This window comes from Carassius carassius, chromosome 23 (assembly GCF_963082965.1).
Source record: "Carassius carassius chromosome 23, fCarCar2.1, whole genome shotgun sequence".
Taxonomy (NCBI): Eukaryota; Metazoa; Chordata; class Actinopteri; order Cypriniformes; family Cyprinidae; genus Carassius; species Carassius carassius.
In genome coordinates, this window is record NC_081777.1 from 18,990,794 (window position 1) to 19,011,329 (window position 20,536).

The 20,536-nt window shown below is 36.5% G+C and overlaps 1 protein-coding gene across 1 annotated transcript in view; it reads right to left on the bottom strand.

Annotated features, from left to right (window-relative positions):
• Positions 1 to 304: 304 nt before the first annotated feature.
• Positions 305 to 20,536, bottom strand: part of fkbp16 (FKBP prolyl isomerase 16) — a 37,604-nt gene continuing 17,372 nt past the window's right edge. The window contains exons 4-8 of the mRNA XM_059506392.1: positions 5,437 to 5,654; positions 2,904 to 3,085; positions 2,678 to 2,755; positions 890 to 1,030; positions 305 to 770 (exon numbers count right to left, since the gene is read on the bottom strand). Of these exons, the coding sequence (XP_059362375.1) occupies positions 684 to 770; positions 890 to 1,030; positions 2,678 to 2,755; positions 2,904 to 3,085; positions 5,437 to 5,654 (706 nt within the window). The 3' untranslated portion in view covers positions 305 to 683. The remainder of the gene's footprint in view (positions 771 to 889; positions 1,031 to 2,677; positions 2,756 to 2,903; positions 3,086 to 5,436; positions 5,655 to 20,536) is intronic.

Sequence of the window (20,536 nt, forward strand, 5' to 3'; positions counted from 1 at the left end):
TCCGGAATTCGGGTTGTATTTCAGCTGTAATTATGACAAAGCTGCATGTTTATCTAACCACAATATCTTTCTTTCTTTAATTAAGAACCCAATAAAAAAACTTCAGAGAAAATTTTTGTTAATTGTGGTAAATATGTTTTATTTATTATAATATTAAAATGTATCATGAAACAGTTCTAATAGTATTATATTATATTGTAATGCTGATTTATTTATTTTTTTATTATAATTATTATTATTCTGTTAGTCCTTTTGTCAACAAACAGATGAAATATAGCTAAGGAACTGTTCATTAATTTGTTGTTTTCTGCAACATTTCGGTTGCAAATGTAGCCTAATATTGATTTCTTGTTAGCTTTTTCATTTCTGCACACGTTTTGTATTTATCATGCCTGACATTTCTAACATAGTGATTTAATGGCAGATGTTCCCCTGAATGTAGAAGGAAGCAAAACAAAACGCCAAACATAATGATACTCATGTTTTATTGCAAGTATTTTAAATGCATTTGCCTTGCCCTTGTTTCTGTGCATACATTCTGTTTTGCATAAGTCGGTGTGCCACTGGTAGAGCCGCCCATACAGCTGCTCTACAGTTCAATGCATTTTTCCTCCGTCCCTGAGCAGCTGTGTGGAATGTTTGTTTGTGTGACTTGAAGTTAATTTGCAAGTAGGTCGAGAGAGCTAGTTCCGTGCGGTCAGGACCACAGATGTGACTAAACTGCCCAAGGCCACCACCAGAGCTCCAAGCAGAAACTTCCAAGAAATTCCCTGAAAGAGTAAGAAACGAGATCAAACAAAGGCGGCACTTGGACGCCAGCTCTGGGACATTTTAAAAGGCCTTTTACACCACTTTGATTCTCTTCACTAGGCGGTAGTCAGTCACTTACAAACGGCTTCTTTTTGGGAGGAGGTGTCAGAGAGAGTGCTATGTTTTCGCCGAACATTTGAGCTGGTTTAGCTTGCCAACTCTGGGTCTCACTTTCCCCCGCCTGTCTTTTTACCAACTTGGACAGTTCAGCATGAATAGCCTATAAAAATACAATATGAAGAAAAAAATATGTATTAGCATTCAAATTCGTAATGCAAAGAAAAAAAAACGTATAAAACTTAAATAATTGTATAAAATATAAAACTTTTTTTTAATGGTTGAACATTGTAGCCTACAGCTCTTTGAAAAAATAAGGTGGTCCTGCACTTTCTATCTTTGACCAAAAGATGGCGCCCTTTCACCGTCTGCAAGCTGCATTTCAGGACCGTCATGAATGATTGACTTGTTTATAGGGTAATATCGCTTCATCTCAACTGTAAATTACATATTAACAAGGAGTTTGTTTATTCATTTTCAGAAAAGCATAAACGATTTTTTGTTGTTGTTTGTAAAAGACGAGAGTGAACTGTTCTCTTAAAATTTAAACACTTAAATGTGTTTATCGTGTAGTAGTGGATTATACATTTGAATGAACTCTTTGTTATCAGTGCGAGAATCTGGTATGTGACTGAAATCTCTTTACTGAGCTTTTTTATAGCCTATTTGCTACTTTAACACCATGTAGATTATGAATGTAAAACCTTAATGTTTTCCTTAGAATATAGGCCTACCACTTGTAGCGAGTAAAGATTTACATAGGCCTACACATGTATTTTAATCAAAAGCCATTAGCCCAGAGTTTACACTTAAGAGACTGCTAAAAGCAGAAGTATATAGCAGCACGTGTATTACCACGTTCTCCACCCCGTGCCATCTCTCTATGATCCTAATTTGAATTTTGCAATGAGTTCTCTCCTGAGGGAATGTTTCCTTTTTGCCCAGCCATCCAGACGGGGTGTCATTATAGGAACAGGAGATATTTTAGTTTGGTCTAGACAAGGCTAACTCTTCACCATGAGCACTCTGGGTCAAAGCAGAGTGTGAGGGGACCTGAGGTCAGAATGGGCTAGAAACAAAGTGTATACAGTGCTGATTCACTTTATTACTGGAAGGCGTGCGCACTCGTGTGTGTGTGTATAAATTTGTGTCCGTGTACTGGCTCCAGACAGCTCTAATCTTGGTGGCTGCTCGGAGGATTTGACAGACTAGCTATCCTCAAAGGCGTGACAGAACAGGTTTTGGTTCTGTGGATTGTAACGCAGCACAAAACTCATTCTCAGATATTATTAGAGTCTAGCTCTAGATTTGCATGCTCACTCAAATATTGTTTCCATGCACTCGTAGGTTGAGTGGAATTTCTCAGCACAGGTTTTCACTTCCTTGTCTTAAATTTGTATTGAATGTTCAAATAGACTGGCGGTCAGGAAACTGAGATGTGTTTATGAAATGCAAACACATTGTAAAACTGTTACTCTAATGTTAATGTTTTTGCCTTAAATAGATCCAGAATGCATTCTCTGTTTTGGTACTCATTTAAAATCATTTTGGAAGGTATTTACTAATGAACATCGGAAAAATAATCATAAACATAATATTATAAAGCACCCTTTGGCTTCAATACAAACACTTCATTCTTGACCCACAGTGAGTAAGAGTTGGCATTGAATTTGAAATAAATAACACCGTTCCTGTTAGGCCAGGTTTTTCCCAAAGGTCAGTTGATCTGTAAATAGCTGCTAATGGGATTTTCTGTTGCCAGCTCATGTGAAATTTAGACGTGTTCAGGAGATATGGTTACGCCTCTCACCTTAGTGGACGGCTCCAGTTTCAAAGCCTTCTTCAGGGTCTCCATGGCCTCCTCATACTCACCCCTGTCTGATAAAAGCTGCAGACACATTTTACAATACCAGATTACAATAAATACAACTCTTTGTTTTCGGAAAATGTGCAATCCAGATGGAAATATAAACCTCATCATGTATGAACTGTAAATTATCTCAGTGCCTAGTTTGTTAAAAGAAATGTATCCATACCTTCCCTTTCCTGAATAATGCTTTGACATTCTGGGGATCCAGAAACAGCACATCTCGACTGGTGTGCAGCGCCTCGTCAAACTGTCCAAGCTTCAGCTGTGCTGCTGCCAAGTTATTCAGACACTTTACCCGGTAGTCGTTCACCTCCTCTTCTTCCTCCTCTGCCGCACAGCTTTCACTGTCTACAGGAGGACACAATTGTACAGCCCCTTATAACCACGCTGTGGTAATGTACAACACTAAAGGAAACCTTAAACACAAATAAAAAAGTGTTTGCTTATGGATCAATCCAGTGTAAATGGAATTGTACACTAGCCAGTGGCCTAAAATCTGATTGGTCGAGCAGTGTTCCAACAGTGCTGATATAACAGTTCAACTGCACTGTTTGTTCCAGAGACTGTCAGTCTGTGCATTTGTGGAAGGGATTTCACTGTAAAAAATCAACAACAACTTTAACTTAAAAACGTACGTTCTGTTGCTGGCTTAAAAAGTTTTGAATTGAATTGAAACCAGTAGGTGGCGACAAGTGACAAGTCTTTAGGAGAAAAGTAATTCATTGATTCATTCATTCAGTCCATTTGTTTAAGAATATCGATTCACTTAGGAACTAAACAAGTGACTTTTTTTTAGTGGACTATTGAATCATTCACTTAACCGATTTGTTCAATAATAGCTACTGGTTCATTCAGGGACCAGTCAATCAGTAAACCGTTCAACAACTGATTTGGGAACAACGTATTGTTTGTTTCTCAGAGAAAAAAAGTTGGATGTAGGCCTACAGTGGTTTAGCTTGGATAACAGACAATTACCTGGCAATATTGTGCATAAATGTAGGTAGGCATAACTCATTATTAACATTATTAAAACTCTTATAATATCACACTTGCAACTGGGCAGCACTCGGCCACTGATATTTGGGAGTCAATATATAACGAGTTAGCACAGAATGTGTTTTTGAGTTTAAAACGTGAAATGCTAGGCAATTTTTTAAGTTGATTTATTTTAGTCTAAGCGCCACGTTTTTAGAATGCCATGTCATATGTGCGAGAGTAGTTTAAGAAGTCCATCTAGCAGGTGTTTACAATGGAAAAGCAAGGAAATTGGATGTAAACACGTTCGATGTGAAAAGCTTGGACTTGTAAAGCTTGCTAATATATATATTTTTTTATTTATTTATATATATTTATCTAAATATACTATTTAGTGGCTAATGAGAGAGAAATATATGAATGTAGAAATATATTGCGTAGAAAATGAAGGAGAGACTAATATGTGATGCTTGAGTGGTCAGCGGAGACTGTGGCGATGTGGAGATCACTTCTGCATGTGTGGTCATTATCAGTGTCTGTAATCCAAAGCGGTGATTTGCACTTAACTGTCTCATTACTGTCAAACGTTCCTCTCAAGATGGACCAGGCTTTCCAGCAATTACCATAATTAAGGAGGTGGAAATAACATGTAGATTTATTATGTTTGATAAGCGTAGGGTTTAATAAGAGCGTTACTCGGGGTGGTCACAGCTTGCAGACATGACTGAGCATTCCTATGACATGATTATTGATCAAATAGATTAGCTGCTGAGCTGCTAGAACTGCTCTGAATTGAGAGCTACTATAGGGTTTTTCTCCATCACTACTGAACGATTTGTTAGATGACTTCATATAGATGAAGCCATATATATATGTGTGTGTGTGTGTGTGTGTGTGTGTGTGTGTGTGTGTGTATATATATATATATATATATATATATATATATATATACAGTACAGACCAAAAGTTTGGACACACCTTCTCATTCAAAGAGTTTTCTTTATTTTCATGACTATGAAAATTGTAGAGTCACACTGAAGGCATCAAGGGCTATTTGACCAAGAAGGAGAGTGATGGGGTGCTGCGCCAGATGACCTGGCCTCCACAGTCACCGGACCTGAACCCAATCGAGATGGTTTAGGGGTGAGCTGGACCGCAGACAGAAGGCAAAAGGGCCAACAAGTGCTAAGCATCTCTCGGGGAACTCCTTCAAGACTGTTGGAAGCCCATTTCAGGTGACTACCTCTTGAAGCTCATCAAGAGAATGCCAAGAGTGTGCAAAGCAGTAATCAAAGCAAAAGGTGGCTACTTTGAAGAACCTAGAATATGACATATTTTCAGTTGTTTCACACTTTTTTGTTATGTATATAATTCCATATATAATTCCACGTGTTAATTCATAGTTTTGATGCCTTCAGTGTGACTCTACAATTTTCATAGTCATGAAAATAAAGAAAACTCTTTGAATGAGAAGGTGTGTCCAACCTTTTGGTCTGTACTGTATATATGTGTGTGTGTGTGCGTGTGTGTGTATTGTCCCCAGAAGTTAGCTACTTTATAATATAATATTATAATTTATATTTATAAATAGTCTATTATCAAAACATTTCCTGTTGTTGAGATCTATGCCCTTATGCATTTATACGCATGAAGGGTTTGTGCATGTTCTGGCATGTTCCTGCATTATGACACAGGTGTTTGAAGGGCACTGTGGGTTGGATTACCATATGTGCGTGTCGTAAGCATGTCTAAAGCCATGAGGTAAGCCTGGACTGCCATGCTGTACTCTTCCCTTTGGAAGTAGAAGTTGCCTCGCTCTCGTTTCTGGTTGCCGATGCGGATCCGTTCGGGGATGGGCAGTGAAAGGGGGTCCGGCTTTTCTCTGAAGTCTAGGAGTTGCAGCTGATACAGGAGAGGAGCCCAGGCTGGTATATCAGGCTCCCTGCCAATAAAACATATACAGCAATGAAGCAGCATTTAATCACAAGATTTATCTATCTGTCTGTCTATCTATCTATCTATCTATCTATCTATCTATCTATCTATCTATCTATCTATCTGTCTATCTGTCTGTCTATCTGTCTGTCTGTCTGTCTGTCTGTCTGTCTGTCTGTCTGTCTGTCTGTCCTGGTTAAGACATACATCTAGACAATCTTTCTCCCTCTTTAAAGATGCCTTCAGTATAAAATATGTTCATACCAGACAGATGCTTCCTAGAAATATCTATCTATTGACTATAATCTATTGATATATCTATTTATATGTTTCTTTAAAGAGATAGCTGGCTATCAGAGCTATCTATCGTGTGTTTGGTTTCTCCCTGATTTCTGGCTGCTTTTATTCTGTACTTCAATTAGCGTTAGACCATTTCGGAGATGTTGGCAGTTTGTGGAAACTATTTTTATTCTGTCTCTCCTCTTTTAAAGTATAAGGAGAGTAAGTCTGTTATTTTTGTGCTGTGGTACTGTGGTTGTTTTAGTTTAAGAATGGAAAAGTGTGTGTGTGTGTGAGAGAGAGAGAGAGGGGGGGGGGGGTAGAACTGTTTTGAACACTGACTGCCTGCTGCCTGTTGAGAGGCAATGGTCTCATATCCATTGTGTGTGTGCTGTCTTCACTTTGCCCAGATTTAAGCTTTAGTACTGGCAAAGGCCTCATTAGAAGACCATATGCTCTTGCAGACTATTTCTCTGTGATATTCTCAGAGCATTGTTGTGAAAACACTGTAAAAAGCTATCACACACACACTAAGACACAAAACTCCACTCTTCCTCCTCTGGAAAAACACATACTGAAGTTAACCTGTATGTTTTGTTGAGTTAGAATGTTGTGTTCCTTGGAACTCCAATGAATTATGTGTGAAAAACATAGTAAATTCAGAGTTAACCTTAAAATTTATCTCTCTATTTTTTTTTAAATAAGTTCCTTAAATCTAAGTGAATCATGTTAAAGATTAAAAACAAATGTCATGGCCATACTATGAATTCCAGGGAGAAATACCTGATAACTCAGCCCATCACAAATGGCAAACATCCCTCTTTCTCTCTGATTGACTGCTTGATGCATCACTTCTGTCACATCTCTTAGCACATCAATACTTCTGTCAATACTGTTTTTATCATCCAAGGCAGTAGTTTCAAAACAGCCTTTTGCCAAATCTGTTTCATGTTTTGTAAGATATTACTTACAGAACTCATTTCCCATCCACACATGGTAATGATAATAATATGTTACACCATTGATTTTATTTCCCTTTGCCTACAGCATTTTCTGCAGAAGGCAGTCTAAGATCGTGAACTTGTTCGGGCTGACAGAGGCATTTCAGGAGCTGAACAGAAGATATCCCTGGGGTCCATGGGATATACAACCTTTCCCACACAACCTTATCTAGCCTTATTACTCTCAGAACTTGGTCACATGACCACACATAAATCAATAGACTGACAAAAGGCCTAAAACAGAGTCGATTTCACTGTGCACATTTATTAAGTATGTTCTCATGAGACTAAACAAGATCAAGCCTGGTGTGAAGGTTTCTAACCTGCAAGATTGACACAGTTTGACGTTTTTCAGTTCAGCTGTACAGCTGGAGGTTTCCAGTAAAGTTCATGGTATTCCGGTAAATTGGAGTGTTAATATCAGAGTCAGCTGGTGAGCTGAAGTAAATCCAAGGCCTCTTCAATGTAACTAGATAACATGTAACTGTTGGTTTGTGCAACTTAGAGAGAAGCATGAAACACACACACAATTGGACTATAATCAGAAGCAAAGTGAATGGTAACTCTGTAATCTCTTAGTAATCTAAACAGGACAAAAAGAATGTTAAAATGCTATAAAACATGTTAGTGATTTAACATGACACATGCATAACTACTGTTTTTTTTTTTTTTTTTTTAGAAGTATGAAATAATGTATATACTACCGTTGTTATTAAATCACAAGTTACAATAGAACATTTGAATTCAAATGCTGTTATTTAAACCTTTCATTAAAGAATCCCAATGTATCAGAGTTTCCACAACATAAGCAGCACAATTGCTTTCAACATATTAATATTAAGAAATGTCTTTCGAGCAGTAAATCAGCATATTAAAATTATTTCTGAATTATCATGTGACATTGAAAACTGGAGTAATGGCAGCTGAACCTTTCTCATCACAGGAATAAATGTCATTTTAATTATTATTATTCCCAGTTTTTTTTTTATTAAAATGATTATCAAATAACATTTAAATTCATAAATTATAATTAATTAAAACTTTATTTGAAGTGAATATATGTTTTTAATGAGTTTAGTTATTGGTTACTGTATTAGATGCAATGTTTAGTTACCCTGATGGTGTTTTGTATTTGTATGGTAACACTGTGATTTGTCTGTACATGTTTATATGAATCATAGTTCATGGAGTGCCAGTTTTGGTGAACTTTAATTCATCACAGGGCCGTCTGTTTTACAATCTCTATAATTGTAGGCTTTCAATATAATTTAACGTACAGAGCAGATTTGCATTAAGGTATCTTGGCACATTCAATTAACACCAGTTGATGAAATATTCAACATTTGAATTATCAACATTATAAACTAAAATTAAATAGAAAAAATATATCATAATGCCTGAAAATTTGTGCCACCAGTATCTTTCAAAAACGGCGCCCATTATTGTAAAGTAAATTAAACAGGATATTAAAGAGCAGCTTTGTGTATGTTCATGTTTATTTGTTCATTCACAGGTGTGTGTGTGTGTGTGTGAGAGAGAGAGAGCAAGTGTGTGTTAATCTGTGGATGCTTGCCAAGATGCTGTTCAGGGTCCATTTAATCAGTTAATCAATCACTTTAGGTAGGATGTGATTGGAAAGAAGGACAGAAGGAAAAATGTTAGGTAAATATTTGATCAGTTTTCCTTGATACTTGACAGCTGTTGCTTAAAGTTTATGTCACGGGTCGAGAAAACTCTTCATATATACAGTATAGCTTAAGGCGATACATTTATACAATCTTAAGTGTGTACATACTGAGATTCACATCTTACAAAAGATAAAGTGTGTGTCATATAATCCTTATCTGTGCATTTTGTCTTCCTTAAAACCATAAAACTAGTTCTCACTACTTTTAATTATATCAGCTTTTTGTCTGTATTTTGAACTAAGGACAGTCAGTAACATTATTTGTATGTGATATCAGAGCAAATTATAACAATAACACCTCTAAGGTTCAGCACACTTTCTACCTTCCACAGTGAAATGAGATCAAGTCACTGAACCTACATTGTCATTGGCGTGCAAAGTGATTGTAAGGTGATAGCTCGGTTATATGACACGTTTGTGTGTGTTTGTGTGTCTCTAGGGGTCAGGCAGCCAGTGCAGGCTTGATCCCAGACAAGTCACCCCTTTGCTTCTCTCTTACCGTGTCTTGAGATGTCTTGCACAGCTGGGGAGTCATGAGCCCCTTAGCATCTAGGGATGTGTGTGTGTGTGTGTGTGTGTGTGTGTGTGTGTGTGTGTGTGTGACTCGTAGCTTCATAAAAATATGGTTGAACCATGATGTCACATGGACTATGGTAACAATGTCCTTATACCTTTCTGGGCCTTGAACGCGTATGTTACCTTGCTGTCTATAGTGGGTCAGAAAGATCTCGGATTTCATCAAAAATAGCTAAATTTGTGTTCCAAAGATGAATGAAGGTCTTATGCGTTTGGAGTGACATGAGGGTCAGTAATTAATGAGAGAATTTTAATTTTTGGGTGAACTATCCCTTTAATGTTTTCCTGATCAATATTTATTTACTTCCTCTTTCTATAAAACAAACTTTTTCCCCCACTAAACGCCACAAGGGTTTATGGGTAGCATTTGGTTTGGCTCCATTCTGCTATTTAACGCCCATTTTTCAATTAGAAAATATGTCACATTGTAAAAATAAAATGGGTTGCAAATGATAATAATTCACATTTTCTTTCTTTGGTTAGATTCTTATTTGTTTGCTAAAATAAGCACATAATGACACAATGGATCTGACAAAGAGACTAGAAATGCGATTCTTGTGTGATTTTTTTGGTAAAACTTTAGCTCAGTTGTCCACTTTGGACAATCTGCTAACAATACAGACCTTTTTCAACCACATGCCAACTATCAGTGATTGGAGTATTAGTAGACTATCTGCTTAGTATCTGCTAACACTTTATTTATGGTCACCCTACAGACTATAACTTTCAAGAACATAACTTCAACTAACCCTAACCTAATAGTTTACTAATACTCTTTTGAGAGTTAGTTAACATGCAGTTGCAAATTATGAGAGTAATTTGATACATAGCAACAAACATACTTATAGTTGTTAGAATGTCTAAAGTTGATTGATTTTCTCTCTCTCTCTCTCTCTCTCTCTCTCTCTCTCTCTCTCTCTCTCTCTCTCTCTCTCTCTCTCTTCCACTGAATATATAAAATGAAGTTCATCTGAGGTGGAGTTTGTTAGTAATCGATCTGTTGGCTCAGTGTAACACTTCGGGCTACGATTCACTTTTATTTCAACCCTCTCTGTACAGTAGCTAATCCAAGGAGGGAAAACAATGTTTACATTCATATGAATGAGAGTTTTCCACAACACAGGCAAAACTGCCTCATATGACCATACACAACAGACATATGCAACGGTAAATATGCTTTTCTCTCAGGTCACAGGAAAATGGCAATGAACCAGAACAGAGCAGTTCATATCATAACATGCTGACCAAATCTAGCAAAAGTGTTCATCTCCCTTATTAATTTCTCAAGAGGTCAAAGTATTCATTATGTAACATGGCACTATGCTTGAACAGAGCACTCTGGGATAGCACACATTGTACTGTTGTAGACTTAACAAGAAATAAACCATCCCTGATACCATAACCAAGTACTTCTCTCTCTGCAGAAAGAGACTACCTTGGTCCTGCACATTTGTGCTGTATTTGTTTATCTTGCTACGGCTAGTCTTGTGTCAAGATTGACTCTTTATCATTGCACATATTATGCAATAAGAAAAACAAGCTATGCAATGAAAAGAGAAGCATGGTCTTTGTTATTGACACACTGACATTTTGGCATTTCTTTTTCTCCTTTTCAGTGACTATTTCTGTTTCTTTGTGTGGAAGTGAGTGTCTATGTTCTTTATGTGTTGTTATCAAAGGAGGATCTGGTAAGTGGAAAGAGTCCATCACCTGTAACCACGACCCTTGCTGTGGCATGATTCACTTCTGCCCATAATAGTTAATGGACACATACAAAACAACACATGCTTTTTTATCCACTTTAGAGAGATTGAGTGCCACATTTTAACACATAAAAAATGCAAGTCATATTATTAAATATTTCATTTTAATAATAACGTAGTTATTATTAATATGATAACACATGATTAACTATTGCACAGAAAATCTACTATTTTTAATGGTCTGGTACTTTAAAATGTAATGGTATAAAACCCCTTCTTTTGGTTTTCTGGCAAAACGTTCAATGGTTTAATGTTTGAAAATGATGAAATTAAGACAGATAATACGAAATTAAGATATAATACGCTTATATAGTGTTGTAATTTTACAGAGCAGTAATGTAGTAACATTTCTTATGTTCTCTTTTCTATTTAGTAATAATAATAATAGTAGTATTACTAAACAAAAATATGAAACAAAGAAATATTTGTTTTGTAATATTTCATTGTAACAACAACAACAACATGATAATAACAATATGACAGCAACAACAAAAACAACAACAACATTAATTGATAATAACAATAATAAAATTATTATTATTACTTTTATTGTTGTTGTTGGTATGTTTATATATATATATATATATATATATATATATATATATATATTTTTTTTTTTTATTTTTTTATTTTTTTTTTATTTTTATTTTTTTTTTTTTCATGATACCTGACTGATGATTCACACACGCACACAAAAATATCGTGCAGCCCTTGTTTTGTATGTTCTTGTGACCTTTCAGTTCTAGTTGATTACTTAGTTATGTTGTGACTTGTCCAACTTGTCAAAACACAACACTGGGCTGGTCCACACACAGATCCTATTCTGCTGTATGAATTTATTATAGTTTATAATTATAGTTTATAAAGTAGGGCTATTGAGTTATATTGAGAAGTGCATATAAGAATGGGGGAATTTTCCCGGAATTACCAGAATGTCCTCAATTGTAATAAAATTTAAAAAAAAAAAACAGTTCACTTGGAGCAAACTCTGCATCGCCTTGTGTTTGTATCTAAGAAGAGAATACCATATGGCGTGACATATAATCTTTGCTCTAAGTGCTCCCCTGGCACATTTAAAAGCATGTCTTGCATGCAGATGTAAGAAGCCTTTAATATTGCAACTAATAACCCTTGCATTTTGCAGACAAAGCATCCCTATTAAACAAATGGCAGGAATTGGGCTTCCTCCGGGTCGAGCAAATTGACATTGAGAACACTGGATGATCTCACTTTGATCATGAGTGTGAATCATCAGTCAGGTATTGTGATAATGCTAATTGGGTTCCCGGTCTAGGCGTTTAATGGGGTCCATGATAAGTTTGAATTAAAACTCCTCCTGTGAGTCATGATTTGCTGGACCAAACAGCTAATACATTTTCTTTGTGAAGGCTTGAGTCATTTTTCAATTAATTCAGGTCACTGCTACCACCTGCTTGCTGTCTTTTTTGACAGATGTAGCTTTTTTTTATTTTAAAGGTATGGCTATCACATGCACTGACACGTTTACAGATACAGACACATAGAACCAAATTAATGTGACTTAACGCAAATGATTTTGAATATCCAGCACAGTCTCAAACTGATTGAAATAAACTTTAAGATATGTAGGTTAGACACCTTACTCATTTCAAGACAGTAAACTAATGAAGAAAGCTATAAATGACCTCAAAGAAGATCATGCAACAGTGTGAACGTTTCTTCTTCAGCTTTTGAAACTCAAAAATGTGATTCTCCTACCGAACAGCACAGATCTGTCCTCATATCATAGTTCATGTCCTCAAATCTGTAAAAAGCTCCTGGCTGATAAATGAGATATTGCATAATTCCCATGGTCCATTGCATATATCTGTTTTCCAGCCAGCATTAATGGGAAATGCGAGTATTTGATGAAGCCCTGAGGACTTGAAACAGGAGAATTTTAGGTGGCAGGGAAGTGGTAAAGGGCCCGTGTATAAACCCTCAGGGCTGATTGGTCCTCAGGGGCTGATTTGAGCACAGAGGAGCCTAAAGAGGAGCTTAAAATGAGAAAGAGGTCCTGGAACTCTCCTCACCCTTATTCGCAACAAACCCCTCCCAACAAACCTGGAACCTCTCAAAGTCACAGTGGTCTTTATCTTTAGAAAAGTGTGAGACCCAGAAACAAGTCTTGATTGTTCCGCTCGTTCCATATTGTCTAAATCTTTGTTCTACAAAACGCATATTTTTACTGCTTGCTGAATTTGAATGCTAATACAACACTATTTTCAGACATTTATATATGAACATTTTATTGCATGAAATCCACTTAAATTGAAGTTTATAATCCATTTTGCATTGGGACTACATGAATGATGTTCGTTGGCATCAATTTAATATTGCTGAAACTGGGCAGGGGATTTCTAGATCCCAGCATGCTTTCACTGTGACTGGATAGGGAGAGTACATGTTGAAATAATGCTGTTTTTGAGCAAGACGAGAAAAGGGGGAACTTGTTATTGTTAACTGTCTGCTATGCTAGTTTTTATGTTGGAGTTTTAAGGGGTTTTTGGTTCAAATAAAGTGGAGCCAACACCGTACACTGCATATGGTAACATTTAGCAGCCAATGTGCACTGTCAAGTAGTTACACTATTTTTTAAATATCTTAATAGATTTATTACTTTTATGAAGTCCTTTTTGTATATATTTTTTTATAAATACTTTTTATACTTTTATTATATTTGTTAATAAAATACTTTTATTTAGCAAAGATACAGTAAATGACAGTAAAGAATTTATAATGTAATAAAAAAATGCTTTCTGTTCATCAAAGAATCCTGAAGGAAAGTGTCACGGTTTCCACAAAACTATTAAGCAGCACAGCTGTTTTCTACATTGACATGAATGTTTCTTAAACACAAAATCAGAATATTAGAATGATTCCTGAAGATCAGTTATAACTGATTGGTACTGGCTGCTGAAATTTCAGCTTTGCCTTTACAGGAATGGATTGTATGGTCACAATTTATTTAAAAGTCCAGTTTTCACCATTAACAAACCACTGACTATGACTTTTTGCCTCAATAAACTTCTACCTTGCTGCCTATTAAGGTAGTTCTTATGTGTATCTATAGGATTAGCAATGCAGAACATGTGCTTTAAGCACTAATAAACAGCCAGTATGTAAGTGAGAATTTGTCTCTATGCTGAAGTGTTGCCAATTACATTTTAAAATTAATATATCACAATATTAATGTTTTTATTGTAGATTTGGTCAGATAAATGGAGCCTTGATCAGCATAAAAATCCTTTTAGGAGCCTGACAATCACTTGTTCCCCTTCACTTTCATTGTGAAAAAGAGCCATATGAACATTTTTCAAAATGTCTCCTTTTTATTTCCACAGTGGACAGAAAGTGGCAAAGTTTTGGAACGACATGAAGGTGAATAAATGATGACACTATCCCTTTAAGTTCTGCCAAAGAGTAATTGTTTTTCACAAGTGAGCTTGAATGACTGTTTTGTTTTATGCTGAAGCCACAACGTATCACCACTCATCAAGAGGACGGCGTCATGCCTGCTCTGATCCAGTCAAGGCATTTACTGGTTCTTATTTTGGATGTGTCCAGGCCAGCCTGGGTAAAAACAGCCATTGTGGTTTTGTGATGGCAGAGCTTTGGATGGAGTGGAGTTTTCAGAGAAGGGTTTAGTTAGACACGCTGATAGTTACTCAAAAAAGGAGGGGTCAGAGCTTTGGCAGTTGCTATAGAGATGAGACAGAGTGCAGCGTGGGAGACTGTATACTGTGGGAGAACAGATGAGCGTTTCAGGTGACGCTCACAAGCATCAGGAGGGCTATTAAAGGTGGCAGGATTCAGGTCATATTCGTACATTCAGGTTATGTGTGACACAAACTCAGGTTCAGTCAGGAATGCATCCAGACTATCTCTGATTGGAAGTATAAGTGCAGCTGCAAAAGTAAAGTCAAAATGAGGTGTTTGAGAATTCAAAATCTCACTAGATTTATTTCGCTACTCAGAAATATTATGAGTTGATTTAAAACTAAAGTCAAAAATATCTATCTATCTATCTATCTATCTATCTATCTATCTATCTATCTATCTATCTATCTGTCTGTCTGTCTGTCTGTCTGTCTGTCTCTGTCTACCTACCTACCTACCTACCTACCTACCTACCTATCTATCTATCTATCTATCTATCTATCTATCTATCTATCTATCTATCTATCTATCTATCTATCTATCTATCTATCTATCTATCTATCTATCTATCTATCTATCTATCTATCTGTCTGTCTGTCTGTCTATCTCTCTAGCTATGCATCCGTCCGTCCTTCTATCTACATTATCTATCTAAACAATCTGTAGACATCTATCTATCTATCTATCTATCTATCTATCTATCTATCTATCTATCTATCTATCTATCTATCTATCTATCTATCTATCTATCTATCTATCTATCTATCTGTCTGTCTGTCTGTCTGTCTGTCTGTCTGTCTGTCTGTCTGTCTGTCTGTCTGTCTGTCTGCCTACCTACCTACCTACCTACCTACCTACCTATCTATCTATCTATCTATCTATCTATCTATCTATCTATCTATCTATCTATCTATCTATCTATCTGTCTGTCTGTCTGTCTGTCTATATGTCTGTCTGTCTGTCTGTCTGTCTTGCTTATTAGACTTGTTAATTATGTGGAACTGTGAGTCCCCAGATGTGGCATTTATTTCAAAGTCTGTACTTTTATGTAACTGATGCCAAAAATAGTTGTGCGCTCACTCAGGGTAGAAATCAATATGTCAGCGTCATCTCTTAGGGACTAATCCCATCCGTTTGGTGGTTGTTACACCAAACGCTCACTGACTCATTGTGCCGTCAGTCAGCCAGTCACCTTGTCAGTCTAAATGAGCAGAGCAATGGAAGAAGGAAGAAGAAAAAAGAAAAAGATAAACAGTCGGGCCTCTGACATCATAGATGCTTTTTATCATTTGAGTCTGTAAATGATGGAAATGCCCTACAAATGTCTCTGAGAGGTTTCCATGGCAATAACCTATCACTGTACATGCTGCCAATAAAAATGCTTTGTAGTACCACATATGTTTAGTACTAAGAGGGAGGACACAGGGTTTTCTTTGTGGAGCTTTATGAAACAAATGTCATTCACGCAAGCTCAGTATTTTTTCTTCTACCGCCGAGACGTGAGTGGGTACGCCACACAGTCCAGACAGAAGTTTATTCCTCAATTTAGTGCCGTGTCACAGATGTTTTTCTCTTTAACTGTGCTTCTATTGTACATTGACTACACAAGACACAGTCTGTTATCTGAGAACGGCCAATCCTTTACACAACAGCTATATCTGGATGGGAAACTTGCTTCTCGTATGCTTACAGTACTGTTTGTTTTTATTTCCTCCTCCTGTGCGGGCAGCAAGGATGTAAACAGCAGGAATCAAGGCAGCAAAGTGCGCAATGCCTGAGGGAGAGCTCTTCTGAAGTGCTCATAATGTGGAGCAGGCTTCTTCAGCTCTTTAAAACAAACCCAATTTCAACCCTGCGGCCACCGGCGCCAGCTACACTGCCTGTTTTATGGGCCTTTACTGGTGTATTTGTGTGTGCGTGTGTGTATACTGCCACTCGTAAAGGTTTCTTTGAGGGTTGATAACATAGTAATCATAGAATAGGGACATGGATGTATGATAGGGGCTTTAAATATATAGCTGCCAAATTTCATGGTGACGTGTGACCAAATGGAGTTCAAACCACGACAAAGAACAACAACAAACCAGGCTGCCTTTAACTTGTCTGTTGTACTTTGCTACAAAGCTGCTTTTCACTGCTGCACTTCTGCAATACAATTTTCTTCCTTTATACAGTCAAATATACAAAGAGACAACTTTAAGTAAGTTGTTTGTAAGTTGAAAGTGTAAACACTTTGGCTCTGTGGTGATATCAAAACATTGTTCTGTTTGTTTGACACAGCAACAGCTCAACCAATGAGGTGATTTTAGGCTGGAGCTGTATTTTTAACTGACCAATGGCAGAATAGGCGAGTGTTCAGAGAAACCCGTTTGAAAACAATCCCTTCATCGGAATATCCCTGGTGAAAAATCCAGCATATGCAGGTTAAGGTATATTTTGAAGCATGGCTGCTGGTTTGTGCTGGTTAAAGATGGTGTTTAGCTGGTCATGTGCTGGTCCTGAGCAGGGGCTAGTTGCTTAAGACCAGCTAAGAGCCAGCTTAAACCAGCTCAAACCAGCAGCAATGGGATGCCTACTTCCATAATAAATGGTGAGCAAAAAACAGTTCATAAGGTATAAGGTAATTCACAAGGTAAAATTTATAATTTTCATTAACAGTAGGCCATAAGTATCCGGATGACCTACTACTTTCTGCGAAATTCTGTTGTGTGCATCTTATGGACAATTTACTATCCCATGAAGCCAGGGAAGAGGATTTGTGAATGGCAGGGAAGCGATGTGACTGATGCTGGTCACAGGACAGTGACAACATGGCTGATGTAGTAAATAAAAATCATACTACAAACATTCATACTATATAGAACATTCTTTTTTTTTAATGGTCACAAAGCAAGATTCAAACTAGAAATGCTGTACCTACTATACAGTATTAAATTTCAAATGCAGATTCTGTGCGGAATTTACTCATATTTATATATATATGTAATTCTAAAAGCTTTTTATATTCATTAGTAATTTTGCTATGCTTTTGTTATTTTGTATTCAGGTTTTTTTATTTATTTTTATTTATCTTTTATTTTAATTTTCAGTTAGCTGCCAGTGCAACATTTCTTATTAAATTTGTTTCATCAAATGTTTTTATTTGAAGTTAAAAATGTTATTAGTTTCAGTTTTAGTTTAAAATAATACTTATTCTGAATCTGAATATGCCTACTTTCTAATAAGCAGTAGGTCAGATGAGTAGTTTGACTGAATATGCAGCATTTATAAAGCAATAGGCAAAAACTGTTCAGATGATCTACTTCTGCTGAGACTCTGAATTGTGCATCCAAGGGACACTTACTATTCCATGAGGCCATCAGGAGAGTAGTCATCATTCATAAATAACAGAGAACAGTCGTCATATATACTATATAGGTGTAGGTCACATGACAATGTGACCGACCCAGTAAGTAGTAAGTCTGTATATCTGTATGCATACTTCAAGAACATATTTTATTAACAGTTTAGAAGTAGGTTCTTTATTAAATGCATGCAGTACATAACCTTGACAGTACGTGATTTTGGATGCAGCTTTTACAATTTGGCTCCACTAGTGACACAAAAATGACATACTTCACCTTTAAAGACATTATCTGAAATCATCATAATGTAAGATTCACTCTATCCTTTGAGATTTGATTACAGGTCATTACTGTATTTGCCTTTCAATTATCTGACGCAATAAACGTAAAACATGTTTGGAAATGTGAATATGGGAACTAGTTCAAAGAGTTCATGTAAAGTAATACATAGATAAAGTAAATTATGTAGCTCATAATCCTTTGATTAAATAATGATGCCTTGATGACAGACTGAAAATAGTATGCATGCTTGAAGCAATAGAGGTTGTTTTAGTCAGGATTAACCATGTAGAGTTTCTTACTAGCTGTATAAATGTTAACTATTATATCTGGCTAGCCTGAAATACAATTCTAAACAAAGGCTGTATTGTTTTATTCAACTGATTGCTCAAAGTAATGTTAATATTTAAATGAATGTGTATCCTGACTTATCATGATTATTAAGATTCAAAGCAATGTGCCGTTAAATCAGATCTGAAAGATTTCAACTATGTACCCAGACTGTCTCCAGACTTCTTTAGAAAATGAACATTTAAGAAGGGGACGTTCTGTGCAATGATGTTCAAGTGATGGAAAAAAAAAGAAAGGCAATTCAGACAGATGAGTATTATTCCTCTAAATGAAATGAATCATCCCTTCTTCAGAAATAGTCTGTCTCACAGTAAAACTACAACCTGTCCCTCGTCTTCTGTCAACTGTCTCTTTGTATCTCTCTGTTCATCTCGCGCAGTGTCTGGGGAAAAAGGCTTTCTGGTATTTTCTCATTCCGCCAAAAGACGATTGAAAATCCTTGTGACAGTTAAGCACAGCTTGCTTCCAGCAGATCTGCCTTTAATGTATGATACTCTGACAAGGAAACGCATGTCATTGAAACCCATATTCATCAAAAATTAATTTCCTTTCTTTTAAAAAGCCCAACCACTTGCTCGTTGCTGCAACTTATGAAATCTAATAAAAAGATAAGAAATGCCACACATATCATTATGAAAAATAATTAAACCAGTGGGAATGGTAAATCCTGCTTCTGAACAATCCCCTGTGAAAACATCTGAAGTTTTTACCTTTAGAATATACTAAAACGAAAGGTTGTTTTGGTCAAATATATGTTTAGGCTTCTGTTCCTAGCAATGTCTTCCACCTAACCGTTGAATTGCTTGTAAATAGCTCTTATATGAGCGCTGAGCCATGTGCCCCTGTGCCACACTTTGCTGCTAATGAGGGGGATGTGTCAGGGGTTGTCAAGGAGGAACTCTCCACATCTGGGAGGCTAATTATAGCAGCCTTATTAGTCTGACCCTCAACATTCTTCCTCCTCTGATCGCTGTAGGAAGGATGGGTCCTGCAAGGCTTGATTTTTAAAAGCTCCAATAGCCAGGATCTGACTGAACTTGACAGCTGGTCACTCACAAGTTGGCAGGTTGCATTTATTGCCATGATCTCCAGAGAGCAACTTTCACTAGCAAGCGAGCACCTAAGGCTTTTGAGATTGTGTTGAAAGACCAGGAATGCTGGTCACTAGAATATTGTTTGATTTTAATGTTGATGCAGCCATTAAGTATCTACTGGCATTTACAAATAATCTATTATTTAGGTTAAGGAAATAATTATTTAGATAAGTGGCTAGACTTTATTTTTCTTTAGTTTTTGGACAATAAAACCACCATTGTAATTCAGTGCATTCATGCCATGATGAGATGGTTATTTGGTCCCTGTAAATTATTGAAGGAATAAACACAACTGTTATTCCTATATATATATATATATATATATACTAAAACTAAACAAACAAACTAAATAAACCAAACAAAATGACTAAAAATGAAACAAAAATTCAGCTGAAAACTCAAAATATACAATAAAGGTTCAATCCAAAATATTAATAAATACCATAAAAGTATATAAAAATCGAAAAAATAATATTCAGAAAGTTTTAATCACTTTTATATTTTTTTAATTTGTCACAAGTGAGCATTTAAATAAAATCTAATTAATCTGAAAATTATGCAAAGGATTCCATTAGTGTGTGGTAATCAGATGCTGGCTTGTAATGGATGTGTGCTGATGCTGAGGGCCAGTGACGGTGATCTGACGTCTCTGTCTGACTCACTGCCGTCGAGTGTGTCTGTGCATGTGCGTTTGAGTGTGTAAGATGAGGATGTGCCTCGTGGCATTATGTATTCTGCCGTGAGTCCGCTCTCTCAGCTCAGTGACTTCAGACGATCCACGAGACTGCTGTGCTCTCAAAGAAAGACAGTTGTGTGACGCACTCGCCAGACTGGACG